Source organism: Mauremys reevesii, linkage group 3, assembly GCF_016161935.1.
Source record: "Mauremys reevesii isolate NIE-2019 linkage group 3, ASM1616193v1, whole genome shotgun sequence".
In the NCBI taxonomy this organism is placed as follows: Eukaryota; Metazoa; Chordata; order Testudines; family Geoemydidae; genus Mauremys; species Mauremys reevesii.
In genome coordinates, this window is record NC_052625.1 from 147,990,510 (window position 1) to 148,005,480 (window position 14,971).

Genomic DNA, 14,971 nt, shown 5'->3' on the forward strand with positions numbered 1-14,971 from the left:
CAAATACTGATGTCAGTGGGAGTTGGATCAGATGCTTAAATGGATTTGGGTACTTAACTTTTGACACTCATATTTTAAAACCTTGGCCAATTTTTGAGCAGCTTCTCTAAAACACACACTAAATAATTAAACACTTAAAAAAGACAAATAAATATAAAGATGGATCCCATAACATAAAATGCATCAATTACATTGAGTATACACTTTCTCTCTCTCACACACACACACACACCCCACATTTTATTGGAGCACACTACATATAAGAAACATTTTTACCTGCTGCTCTGTAAAGTATTTTAGGTTCAAAGAATATGCAGGGGTTTTTATCTTCTATGCACGATAGTAATAGTCCTTTGGCCTGAAGAGGACTTCTTGGAATAACAACCTGTAAAAATTATTTATAAAAACTGATTAAAAATATAATTCAGCTATTTAAGGATTAGATACAGAGATAATAGGTTAGCAGGCTATGTGAGTTTACACAAATACTTAGGTAAAATCTGCTATGGTCAGGCTTTACCAAATCATTGTTTAAAGATTAACAGCTCAGAATGTTTTTCCTTTTATACGCTGGGTTAAGTTTCTGCCGCTTCCTAGTAAAAAAAAACTGACTAGAAGCAGCATGAAGGAGACTAATGATGAATATCAGGAGCAAGCAAAGCACAAATAACAAAACCGGGATTTTCGTCTGAACATTTACTGAACCATCACTAGCTGCTGGAAACGCTACTTGTTGCTATATATGTGTTGCACTCTATCTTGTTTCATTTTTTCCTAAAAGTGCAGCTATTGCTATTAACAATAAAAAAATTAAAAAAAAAATCTTTGTTTATGCCTGATTTAGCAAAGCACTTACACGCGTGCTTAAATCCATCCCCCATCAACATCAGTGTGGCAAAATTTAAGCACAAGCTTGGGGGTTTTGCTGAATCAGGGCCTATATTTAGGAGGCTTATTTTAAGTTTAACGGTAATCTACAATTAAATCTACAACTATTCTTAAATGCTACTATAGTGACCATTTCTAAATAATGTGGAAATTCCCATCTGCTACAAGATTCTCTCTTTTAAAAAAATGTCTTAATCCTCATAAGGCTGCAACATTTATACCACAAATACAGTATGTTCAATATTTAGAGATATAGACTTTAATGCACAATACTTAAAACCTTTACTAGTAATGTTGATATATACCATACTCAAAAGCGATACCACACAAATCAGTGAAATTTACATAATCTCACCGTTTAGCAGAAATTATTTCACTTAATGTCAAATAAGAGCAATTACTTTGCTTTAAGTAATGAGTAGTCAATCAGGATGAAAATTATTTAAAGTGCGCTAACGGGGGTAGTAAAATAAAATTATGTTACTTAAAATGCTTTTTTGGTTCTTAAAAGTATTTTCTTCCCCTCAAAATAGACATGGAACAGTCCTCCTCTCCGCAGTGGGTCAGACATTGAGGAATTCTGCTCACATAAGGTAGTTTGGATTGTCCAGTTGGCACCTGTGCTATCATGGGAGCTCTCTTATCATTTACTTGAGAGGGGAGAACCAGAAATGGTGAAAGTCCAACAACTTTTATTAGAGTAAAACTTTATTTCACTGTAAGATAAAGGAATGACATTTGCAATCAGCAAGGTGTTTTCCTCAGAGAACAGTGTTTCTAAACAAAGAGTTAACGCAATCAGAAAGTAAACAGAAAAATCCTCCAGGATGAGGTTCAACCACATCCTATAAGCTCTACCATCCTAAAGGCATTCTTCCCCTTTTTGACTCCTAACCACTCACTCTTATAGCCCTTCCTCTGAACATCCATGCAAGGGTAGCAAGAGCTGAGTAAACTTCATGTACCATACGCCTTGTCTCACACTTGAAGAAACATGGTATAGAAACCAATATCAATACTGGATAGTCTACTAACATGATTGGCTAGGACTTCTTAAATTAGGCAGATGCAGTTACCCTACTATACATAGGTGTGCACATACCCAATGTTCGCATGCACACAAGCCATTTATTCGTATATGCACATAACCAGTTAGATCCCTACCACACCAGGCTATCTGTATACACAGACAATTGATTCACAAGTTCATTCTGGTATCTGGATGCATACATCAGATATGTGCAACTGTGGTTCTGCAACTCATGTATCTAACCCTGAAGATCTGTCCCTCACGCAATTACAGCAATATAGTGCTATGTTGAAATGGAAGGACCTTTGATAACCAAATCTAGACTGACAGAAAAAGAAATGAAAAGGGAAAAGAAATGAAGAAGGAGGAAGGGAGAGGAAGAAAATTACACTAAGATTATAACATTCGAATATTCACTTCTGATTGCTGACTCTTTCAGCTGGAAGTATGGAGGCTGTGACACGTTTAATTTGTACTGGTTTGGGAAGTAAAATTCTGTCTAGTGCAGTGAATCAAGGATCTCAGAGTTTATCCAGACTAGAGATTTAGACACAGTTGCATAATCTAGTAACTTTAACTACAACAAATTTAAATATTTCCATGTGATAATTGATCCATTACTCAATATTGGTAATTAACTTGTGTTTCCACAATGTCAGGATGACTTGTTCTTTCAGGCAAGCTCTAGGGAACCATTTGAGTTTGGGTTAGAAAGCACTTCCCAGTATAGATGTGGGTATCAGGAAATACATCTGATTTCAGTACAAAAATGTCTCAAAGGACCTTTGTCCAGAAGGCGTCATTAACATATGACATCAGAACAAATGTACCAAGAGTCCTAGTTTCACAAAGGGCTTCAGATTCTGAATACAAATGTGACAGAGCCACTTTAAAAAAAAATGAATGCCAGATACAATGTGTTTTTTTCCTACCTATTTATCATAGATACATATAAAAGCACCTACCACTTTGGTATTTAAGCACCCATAGCAGTTAGCAGACACGAATCTGAATAGATATGTCAGAGTCTCACATTAACTAGTATTATTTCATCATCATATATGTATTACTCACATATAGCATATATATATATAATATATGACAGAGCAAACAAAAAAAAAAAAAAAAAAAAAATTTTTTTTTTTATTTTATTTTTTTTTTTTTTTTTTTTTTTTTTTTTTTATCATCCAAATGTCATCTGTCATTCTTTCAATTTCAAAATTCAAATTGTTTTTAATGGACACAATACTAGTTATACAACAAGAAGAAAAATTTCAAAGTTTCAAGTTGAAGTTTATCCAAACCCCCAACCACCACCCACCACCTGAATGATAAAAAAAAAATCAAAAAAAAACATCTCTCTCTCTCTCTCAACAAAACTCTCCCCTGCAGCTATTCTCTCACCCATCAACCATCAAATGCTTTTGTGGCATGAACACCACTACTATCTCTGTTCTTCTGTTTTCTCTTCTTCCTTCTCTCTGCTCCTGCTGAAAGAAAAAGAAAAAAGGGGAAAAAGTGTTTAAAAAAAAAAAAAAAAAAAAAAAACCCTATTAAAAAAAAATTAAAAATTACTTAATAATTACTTATAAAAATATGTGAAAACAACGTTAAGGTAGAAAAATCAAACACTCCAAAGTTTGAGAATACAACAATTATTACTACCTGTGTAACCTTAATACAGCCTCCTTGTGCACACGCATTAAGATACAGTCTTTAATTACATGATCACATACTAAAATTTAACTAAGCAAGCAATTGAAACAGGGTCTGACAGGGGGAGTATTGGGCAACCTTATAGATGGTGCTATCAGCTCTACCTATAATAATTTGCATATAATCATGAACTTAAATTTTTTTTTAAAACGTGTATGGATTTAGTGCTGGTGAAATGTCTCCGAGTAACAATTTAAGACTGTTGACATCTCAAAAATACAAATTCTGTCTTAACTCTGAACTTAATGCAATTTTTTAAGCATTAACAGATGTTGTGGAGGTGTCAGAAGAGTGGGTTGACTCCTGCTCAAGGTTCTTAATTTATTATAATGTGGTAACTTTTCACTCTAAAAGTTTTTCTAGAAGACAAGAGCATTATCTGCCCCTCTCCAATGAGCTTGAAGATCTCTGATCAAGTGACTGAAATTCACATCGGCTTTTCAAGTTTACCCTGAACATTAAGCTGTTGCAAATTTTCATCTGATTGTTTTTAAATTAATGATATAAAAAGTAACAATTTAAAATAAATTCAATTTGTCTTTAAGGGAATTCGCCAGCAGAACATCTGAAACTAACACAAATAATGTGTTCTGATAAGTTTATGGTGGTACAGTGTTTCCTATTTAAAGTGCAATAACCATTTAAACACAGTTCTAAAATGCAGTAGGAGCCACGCCGCATATGTTTTTGCTGCTATTCAAGAAGGGCAGGTTGCCAGTTCACACGGGAAAAAAACAAAGAAAACATGCTATAACTATATTAGGGAATCTTGTTTTAACTCTCATAGATACTCTGAATAAATACAAGGATCCCTATAATTATTACACTGTCCCATTGTTAATTTTCTGTCTACAATGGGAAGAAAAAAAGACATGGAACTCAGTAGAACCACAGTTCACAGTTTTGTTTAAACATGATCACTTCTGTTCTGTACAGAGAACCTTGAGCCACTGTGGAAAGTCAGGGTATGCTACTGGGTCATTTACTTCAAGGGTGTTCTTTTGAATGGTAAGTGGGCAAGTATTACTCTGCTTTGCAAAAGGTATTAAATGTTTCACTCCCTAATGTGAAGAAAATCTGTAGGTTAAATAGATATAATACCACAATTTTCAGACACTGCCCTTTGGCTCTTTCACAGGTTTTTAAAATCTTTCTTGAGAGGACTCTTTTTTGGAAAAGCATGATGATACAAGGAAATAATGTTGACTACACACACATCACCCATTCCTTCTCCACAGCCATTCTCAAGAAAGGTTTTTTAAAAAGTGTATAGACAAGGTGAGCAAGGAGATATCTTTTATTGAGTCAGTCACCTATAGTTAGCTGCCATTTTTTTATTTTCTGCACATGCACTATTTCAGTTGGCACCATGTCTTTTACATTCTGGAAGAATTCTTTTCCTTTATTTTTTTTCCTTTCAAGGAAAGTGGGGGGATATAATTTCCTTTCCTTTAGATCAACCTAAATAATCTATCATTCCTATGCACCCTGTTCTCCAAATCAGATACTCTTAAGAAGGGACTCTCAATAATCTTTAGAAAAGTCTCAACATTTTGAAGGCTCTCTTATGCTTTAATAAATGGATACTGGTAAAAGATAAATGGGGAAAAAAACATGTGGCCATATAACAGGAATCAGTCTGGTATGAGTTTTTTTCATGACAAAAAGCAGCAGTTTGAAAGTAATATCACTGAAAATGCCAGGTTGCTTAAACTACTGATCCGTCAAAACAGAAAGATGCTTGCAGGTTGAGAGGAATATTAATTCCCTAAAGCCAGCCCCATCTTCAAGTGTCCATCTTGGATGGCAGCAACATCATATCTTGAGTTGGACAACTTACTGATTTTCTTCCCCTTACTTCCTAAGGTGTCCATGTTCTCCCTATCGGAAGTTAAAATACTGTATTCATTTTCAGCACTGCATTCTTTTTGGAATAGTTATCTTAACCTGATGCTTGTATTGCAGTTTGTCTTTTGTTCAGTGTGACGATACTGTTAATTCCCCAGATCTGTGCTAACAGAGAAATTTCTCTCACCAACATATGCAATGCTTCATTCACCCTAGCAACAAAACAAAACAAAATCAATACCCAGCTCCTTGTCTCAGTCATGAAATAATAAGACTCTAGTGGTCATAAAGCATACATTCCCAATGAAAACTGCTGTAGGGACAGTTCTATATGCTCCTGTTTTGAAGAGCTTTTGTGTTAAATATGGACCAGAGACATTACTTCTTGACGTCTCTGAGACACTTCTGGGATATCATAATGAAATCCAATATACAAAAATAAAATGCATTCCCACCCTGAACCAGCTGTATCTAATAAAAATAAGAATTTTTATTTTTTTTTGGTGAAGGGAACAATGCATGGGGAAAGGTTCCCAGCAAGAAATACTATACCTAATCTGATGCTCATGAGATATAAAAACATGTTGGGATTATCTCTGTACACTAGAGAAAACAAGGAACAGCTGTGATTTTTTTTTAAATGACATACAAACACTGCTTTTGCTTCAGAAGTCTTCCAATTAATCAAGTGATGAAACACTTCCTCTGTGCTAAGGGCTGGAGGCTGTGTAACCCAAGGGTATGAACCCATAGGTAAAAATTAACCTGAGAGAAATGGAGTTAGAAATGGTGAAATCCTAGCACAGCAATATTTATTTGAGTTAGCCCACATTATAGTGTTTATGAAAATATACACCTAGTCAGATTTCCTCTCTCTTCCACCTCGCACATGTGAATATCACATCACACATTTGGGAAGGGAAGAGAAAGGAAACACACACGACTTAAAAATTATTTACTTTGCTGTTTCTTCTCTAAAAATATTGCAACCTAAACCTTATGATAATTAACTATTGTAGTTAAGGACATACAGATGCATAAAACTGGGAAATTATAAAAGAGTTCCCAAATCTACTATACACAGGCCATAGTGCAGATATTGGTATGTTAAATGTATGCCTTCAGAGTGATATGGTACATTAATACAAGATGCCACATATGCTTCCTGCGGACAAGTTACGATCACCTGAATGCTGTGCATTCTCAACAATAACACTGAACTTAATGTAGTCTTCAATTAATACACATCTATGTTCACCAGATATTTTGTGTGTGCGCTTTTCCTATGTGCTAATTAGTTTATAATTCAGTTTATGATTCAGAAAATTTAAAAAACCTTAACTGCCTTTGTTTTCCTTGTCCCCATCCTCACTTGCTCCCAGACACACAGGTAGGTTCAAAGGATTAAATTCACCCAAAAAGAGAGTCTCTGAACCCTGTTTAGTCTCCTTTCCACAGACAGTATTTACTCTCACTCATATAGTGAATTGTAAATAAAGATTAAACATGAAGATTACTGTACCTTTATTCCTGGACAATGAGCAAAAAAAGCTTCTGGACTTTGAGAATGATATAGCGCACCATGACCTACGCAACCCCATGGTGCTCTTATCGTGAGACTTCCACAATTAAAAAGATCTCCAGAGCGATACCGATATTTTGCCGCTTCATTAACAATCTGAAAAAAGAGAATCATAATTTTAATTTCATACACATTAGTAATATTCATTCCACTAACACGAGCCAGGTATACTTATACTGCTATACAAGCTGGGAATACAATCCAAATATTCCTGTTTCGACTACCATGTCTTTTGTACTGGACCATGCTGTGTCTAAACTCTGGATGCCTTGCCCTGCCTGCAAGTTAAGTTCAACTTTTAGCCTGGATCTGTATGTTTCAGATTAAAGTACATACAAACATTAGTAAGGCTGCGAGTTTGTCACAGAGGTTGCAGAACTCACGGATTTCGTGACTTTCCACAACCTCCGTGAAATTCCGCAACTGCAGCAGCCAGTGTGCCTGACGCCAGAGCCAGCCGCACCAGCCACTGCTGGAGCCGCCCCAGCCACGCCTGGTCCCCCCTGAGTAGCGGCAGCCCCAAGGGGCTGGGGGGGGGGGGAGAACAGAGCAGCACTGGCCCCAGGGCAGCTAAGATTTAGACATGGGTATTTTTAGTAAAAGTCACAGACAGGTCACAGGCCTTGAATTTTTGTTTATTGCCCATGACCTGTCCATAACTTTTACTAAAAATACCCATGCTTAATCTTAGCCTTAAACATTAAACATACTCATCACAGTGGACATATTTGCAAAAATCATAACATAAAACTTGGTTCAACTGATTATATTTTAATCCACAGGAAAAGCCATTCTCAACAGGCAATTTGTTTCCCTTTACTTCCCTAAACAACCTGTGATAGGTACTAACCTGATCAAATGCTGGAAAAATGTAGTCTGCAAATTGAATTTCTGCAATGGCTGTAGCTCCAGCAACTGCAACTCCAATACCGAATCCAACAATTCCTTGCTCACACAAAGGGGTATTGAAAACTCTGTCTTTACCTATAAAAGAAAGAGCTCCTTTAATACTTCTAACTGTAAAAAGAAAACTATTCACCTTTTGTCCCCAGACGTATACAATTTACAATATGCCTAATAGATTGACAAGTACATGGCTCTGTGGATGGCTTGCATACACCTATAATAAGGGTTTACAACACATTTACAAACATTAGTTAAGCCTCACAAATACACCTGTAATGAAGGGAAGTATTATTACCCCCATTCTAGAAAAGAGTTAAAGCCACTTGCCGAAGTTCACACAGTAAAAGAGCTAAGCACATAAATCAGAACTAATTTCCAAGCCCATGCTCTAACTGCATGAGCACACCCACTCACATGTTGAACTCCTGCCTTTGAGACAGGTCAAACTACGAAAAGGAGAGACCATAGTCTAATTCCTGGCGGACCAATTAATAGAAACCAAACTCCTAGAATATAAAATTCAAAGCACTGAGTGGAGAACAGGTGCAATGACCAAGTGGTGGTATCGTGCACTGACATGCTGGGTGGAAATAGGCTTTTTATACACTGCATCAAGTTCAAGCTACTTCACAGCTATGACCCTTCCTAATTGGCCACCCTCATCCTCTACTGCATTCCCCCCACCCAATGATGTAAAACTTGACCACTTCTCCCATAACCATCCTCTTTACACATTCTTGCAAACTGCCTTCATGAACAAAACTACCTCCCTAAACTGATGTAGAAGGCCACTACCCCCTCCTCCTTCAAATCCCTCTTCAATACCCACCATAAAATATATATATAGATATATAGATATATATAAAAGTCATCTAGTAAAAGAGAGCATAACAGGGTAGCTAGATTCTTATGATGACCCACCCTGTTAGCAGCAGTTGCAATTCTGCAGGCTGGCTAATTTTACAGATACAGTTTGTATTAAAGATTTTATCGAAGAAATAAGTTTCATAATCAACACACAAGCCCCAAAAGGTTCCTCCCATCTGCCCATGCAGATCGCCTTGGTTTTCTGACATCCTGTACCAGATCAAGAAAGAGGGGCAGAAACTTGAGTGCCTGGGGTGAAAACAAAGACTGATACAGACAGGCTGAAACATAATGAATTCCTCAAAAGCTAACACCAAGAGAACCTTCTAATCAGCCTCCACTGAAGCTGCCAAATCCCTCCCCAAAGAGCTCTTCCAGGTAGTAAATTACTTAATCAATCCTGAGCGCCTTCAGCCTTCAACAGAACCAAGCAGCAAGCACTGTGATGAACTATCCCTCTATTGTACCAAAATGATCATGCACATATAAGAAGCCTTTTCAAACAGCCTGGGTCTGCCACACCTATAACACCAACCAAAATCCCCCTGCATTCCTGGAGTTAGTACATTCATTCAAAAAATTAAGTGCCACCATAAAGGAGTTTCAACCCAATATTGGGTGCTGACTCATGCCCTTCCTAGTGCCAACTCCTGACTGAAACAGCCAACGCATCATTCAGAGAAAGAATCTTCCCTTCCTCCTTCAAACATGCAACAGCCTGACCAACACTGAAGAAAACCATCCTGAATACTCTGGTTTTAACCAGTTACCACCCACTGTCAAACCTCCCATTCCTGAGCAAGCTAATAGAGAAGCTAGTTAAAGGGCAAATATAAACTCATCTAGACCCATCAAAATCTGCATTCAAGCCAAGACATGAAGTTGGAACTGCTTTTAATTGCACTGATGGATGATCTCTTCTTGTTAATGGAAATTCTACTGGACCCCCTGGACCCCTCTGCAGCATTCAGTACTGTTGACTGCTGTCTCATGTGAGAGATGTGGCATGGATACAGATAAACACACTAAAGATGCATTCTGGAGGATACACCCAACCAATAGTGATCACTACCACTAGACCACTCACTAATGGTTCCACAAAGATCAATTCCCTCTGTCCTTTGCAACATCTACATGCAACCACCAGGTGAACTGATCAGATAACATGGATTCAAGTACCAGCAGTATGCAGATGACATGCAGCTCTACCTATCCCTCACCACATATGACCACACCTCTACCACCAAGATGGCCCAGTAACTGAATGAGATCATTTCATGGATGAAGAACAGCTGGCTGAAACTGAACCCGAGCAAAACAGAAGATGCTGGGAGGCAGAGGAAAGCATTTTGAATATTCCACAGAGCAGACCCCTTTGGTTGAAGGTACACACCCACAATTGGTAAAGTCATTCTGCAGTTTCGGAACACTCCTCAATTCCTCCTGATGCCACGCTCTGACACAATAGCATATGCAAGTAATGCTTTCTCTCCTCTCAGAGGGGCTAGATGATTCCATCCCATCCTGACAGATGATAGCCTGGCCTCCATTAGTCTATGTCACCTCTTGGCTAGACTACAGCAATATAATATATCTGGGAATTTTCTTAGTGCTGAAGGCATCATACCAACTAGTAGTATATAATGCTTCAGTGGTCTTCATAGAAGCATAGAATATCAGGGTTGGAAGGGACCTCAGGAGGTCATCTAGTCCAACCCCCTGCTCAAAGCAGGACCAATTCCCAACTAAATCATCCCAGCCAGGGTTTTGTCAAGCCTGACCTTAAAAACCTCTAAGGAAGGAGATTCCACCACCTCCCTAGGTAACCCATTCCAGTACTTCATCACTCTGAGTGAAAAAGTTTTTCCTAATATCCAACCTAAACCTCCCCCATGGCAACTTGAGACCATTACTCCTTGTTCTGTCATCAGGTACCACTGAGAACAGTCTAGATCCATCCTTCGAAGAAACACAGGCTACCGTGAGCACATCAAACCTGTCCTCCGCTCTCTATGCTGTCTTCCCATAGAATTTCAAATCAAGTTCAAAGTCTCAATCCTTATCTTCAAAGAGTTCCATGGTCTGGGCCTGGAATATCTGAAAGACCACCTAAAGCTCCAGGATGAAGACTGCGGTAGACAATTCCACTCCTCTGGCATAATGGAACTCTCTACAATAAGAGTAATTTCTATTGCATATATGAGCTTTACTTTCTCGGTGGCCAGCATGAACTCCACCAAAAAACTTAGGACCATCACATACCTCACCACCTCCCCTTCTAAGTGCAATGCACATTCGTTGACCTTAGCTTCTCTAAAATAAATACATACCAACATGCTCATTAAAAACAAATACCACTACCAAAACTAGATACTCCACTTCAACCCTTGGGGAAAAAGATGAAAGAATGAATAATACATGACAGATATTAGTCGTATTGCTTAATGCACAATGGATGGCACTCAGACACTACAGTGATGAACACAGTATAAGAGCCAGTATAGAATAAATAATTCAATAGTCAATTATTACTATATCAGACTGACATTTGTTAGAAATCCCAAGAACATCAGTTTCAGCAGACAAGTCTAACGTATATAGAGGCACTTCTACAGAACTTGCCACTGTATCTGTCAAAAAAAAATAAGTGTCAAGGTTAGAAAATGTCCATATTTGCTGAATTTTCCCCCCAAATATGTAAATAAGAGCACAATCAGTTAGTTAAACATACATTTTAGTATGCAGTACATTTGCTAATCATCCATCTTCCTGTTACCAAAAAGACTGAAATCATTACTTTGTGGGATACAATTCTCAGCAAGGATCTGAAAAAGTTAGTGACCCAGCTCAAGAAGAGTTATAGACATAAATCTCTGGACATGCCTCATAATCACCTCTCAGATATCATCACCCCTTACTTAGCCTTCCAAAATGATTCAATATTATGTCATGAGACCAAAGGCAAAGTGCTGGTAAATATGATGACGATATTATCATTCCCTTTACCACTATGCCCCCTTCAGTCTTAATGCATTGAGATTATACAATATTTCAGCTATGAGGGAAAAAAGGTCTAAACTCATCTAATTTCTTTAATGAGATGCAAGGAAAACACTACCAAAAATAGCATTTTAAACAAGATATATACCTAGAGTTTGATATTATTTTCTTACTTTTTGCAATTTACAGCTTGATCCTAAGAGGCCCTGAACACCCACAGTCTCCACTGTAATGAATGGGAGTCAATTAGGCACCATACCTCAAGATCAAGCACAGCACTGAACATGTTGCTGGTGTTAAACAAAGATGAAACCATTACAGAATGCCCACTAGGAATGATTAAGACACACTAGTCCTTTAACACAGGTAACTGCCATCAGATGAGAGAGACAAGGTGGGTAAGGTAATATCTTTTATTGAGCCAACTTCTGTTGGTGAGACAAGCTTCTGAGTTTACACAGAGCTCTTCTTCAGGTGTGGGAAACTTACTCACAGCTAAATAAGAGGTAGATCAGATTCTTTAGCATAAACAGTTAACATATTTCAAGGGGCCATTCAAGGTGAAGTGGCCTGTTAATACCCCTCCAGTCTCAGGGGGGAAAGGAAAGGGCAGGGAAGTCAGCTCAGGGGGAGGGGTTGGCAGGGTCTGGTATCACTTTGAGAAGGTGGGTCCTTGTCTGTGGGGAACTTGCTTCTGATCGTGAACTTGGAGAGATTGGGGGGTTGTTTGAGGGCCAGAAGTGGGGTTTCAGAAAAGATTCCTTTCAGGGTGGGGTCCCCATCAAGTATGGGTTCTAGTTGTTTGAGGATATACACCTTAAGTGTTCCAGCATGGGATGGTAGGAAACATCTAGGGATGTGCGGTCAGAGAGGGGTTTATTTCTGTATTGAAGCAGGTTCTCTTGGGGTATTTGCATCGTGGAATGGGCCACCCAATCTACTTCTTAGGTACAGTGTCCTTGTTTGGTGAAGGTGGTTTTAAGTGTGTTAAGGTGTATATCCTGGACTTTCTCCTTGGAGCATATTCTGTGGTATCTGCGTGCCTGGCCATAAATAACCGATTTCGTAGTGTGTCTGGGGTGGTTACCGGACCCATCAAGATAGGTGTGATGATCCATGGATTTCTTGCATATATTTGTCTGCAGGGTTTCATTGCTGAAGCTGATTGGGGAAGTTGAGGCTGGTGTGAGAGGGTTCCAAGGAGAGTTTAATGGCTTGAGGTGTTTGTTGAAGTTGTGGTGGAAATCTGAGGAAGTTAAGTCGTCTGTCCAGAAGATGAAAATATTGGCATCTCTCAGGTATATCATTGATTTTGTGGTGCATTCGTCCAGAAATTCTTCTTCAGTGTGGCCCATGAAGAAGTTGGCATATTGGGGAGCCATCCTAGTGCCCATGGCTGTTTCCATGGTTTGGACAAAGTGTTTGGTATTGAATTTAAAATTGTTATGGGTGAGAATGAAATGGATGAGTTTGGTGATGTGTTTGGGGTGGGTATCTGAGGGTTGCCCATTGTCTTGTAAGTATTTGAAGCAGGCAGAGCTGCCATCATTGTGAGGGATGATGCTATATAGGGTAGTGATGGCCATGATGGTGCGGATGGTTTTCTGAGGGAGATCGTTAGTGTTGTAGAATAAGTTGAGTGTGTCCTGGAGGAAGCTGGCCTATTGTATGGTGAGTGGTTTTAGGATGGTTTCTAGGAGTCCAAATATTCCTTCAGTAAGAATGCTATGGCCAGATATGATGGGTCTGCCTGGGCTCCCGTTTGTGCATCTTGAAAAGCATGCAGAAGTCCCTGGGGTGGTGTGACATATCCAGAGTACAATCTAGACTGATTAACAGCTGTGTCACCTTAGCCTTCTTACCTGGGTCCTCTTTACACTGCTTTGCTGCTGTAACTACCAATCCTGGTCTCCTCTCACACAGCCTCCAGCATGTAATTCACTCCCAGATATATTGTGTGAGTGCTGCAGTCAGCCACTCTTGAATTACACACAGGGTAACAACAGCACATTCCAAGTCCCCGATTTTTCCCCAGAAATGCGTGTCTTGAACTGCCCTGCCTTCTTCTGGACAATACAAGCTCATATAAAGTCCACCATTTAATTAATAGAAATGATATGAACAAATCCTGTTATGCCAAATGGATTTTCCCAAACTCTTCAATTCAAATAAACTTGTTTTATCTAAACCAGTGTATTATCTACAAAGAGAGATTTTAAGTGAACACAAGTAATAAGACATAAAAGCCAGAATTGGTTACAAGAAAAATAGAAGTAAAACACAACTAATGCCTAACTTAAACTAGGATAAATTCAAAACAAGGTCTCGCTCACCACATGTTTCAGCAGTTGTACTGGCTGAACATCTATAAGTCAGGATCCCTCCCCCCTAGTCCAACGTTGCTTCCTTTGTTCTTCAGATGTCATGAATGCTATGGGCAGAGAGAAAGAGAAAGATCATTTGTGGCACACACACCCCTTTTTATAGCACTCTCCCTCCTTTGAGAAGCTTCTCCAGCTGGGATCAGGGTGCTAGGCACTGTCCCTGGAAAGGAACTCTATGCTGTTTGTTTGCTAAGATGTAGATTTTCGCCCATGACCCAAGTGGCTATTCATTGGCTGAAAAAGGTACATCATCTGCTATTTGATCTTGTTTACACCTGGCTGAGACATCAGCTTGCCCTTCATCTTGGAGGAAGAAACAGTTACCTTTTCCGTAAGTGGTGTTCTTTGAGATGTGTTGCTCATGTCCATTCCATATTAGGTGTGTGTGCTCGCCACATGCACCGGTCCCGAAAGTTCTTCCCTCAGTAGTATCCATAGGGGACCAGCTCTGGTGCCCCCTGGAGTGGCGCCTGCATGGCACGGTATAAGGGGCACCACCAGCTCCTCTCACCCTCTGTTCCTTTTTGCCGGAAACTCCGACAGTAGGGAAGGAGGGCGGGTTATGGAATGGGCATGAGCAACACATCTTGAAGAACACCAGTTACGGAAAAGATAACTGCCTTTTCTTCTTCGAGTGCTTCCTCATGTTCATTCCATATTAGCTAACTCCAAAGCAGTACCCCTGGAGGTGGGTAGGAGTTCACGGACGTGTTGATTGTAACACAGCTCTGCCAAATCCAGCGTCAACTC

The 14,971-nt window shown here is 39.0% G+C and overlaps 1 protein-coding gene across 7 annotated transcripts in view; it reads right to left on the minus strand.

Annotated features, from left to right (window-relative positions):
* BCKDHB (branched chain keto acid dehydrogenase E1 subunit beta) overlaps positions 1-14,971 on the minus strand; it is a 267,752-nt gene that overhangs the window by 212,263 nt on the left and 40,518 nt on the right. For all 7 annotated transcript variants that reach the window (XM_039532510.1, XM_039532511.1, XM_039532514.1 and 4 more), the window contains exons 4-6: positions 7,915-8,048; positions 7,005-7,160; positions 277-385 (exon numbers count right to left, since the gene is read on the minus strand). In XM_039532510.1, the coding sequence (XP_039388444.1) occupies positions 277-385; positions 7,005-7,160; positions 7,915-8,048 (399 nt within the window). The remainder of the gene's footprint in view (positions 1-276; positions 386-7,004; positions 7,161-7,914; positions 8,049-14,971) is intronic.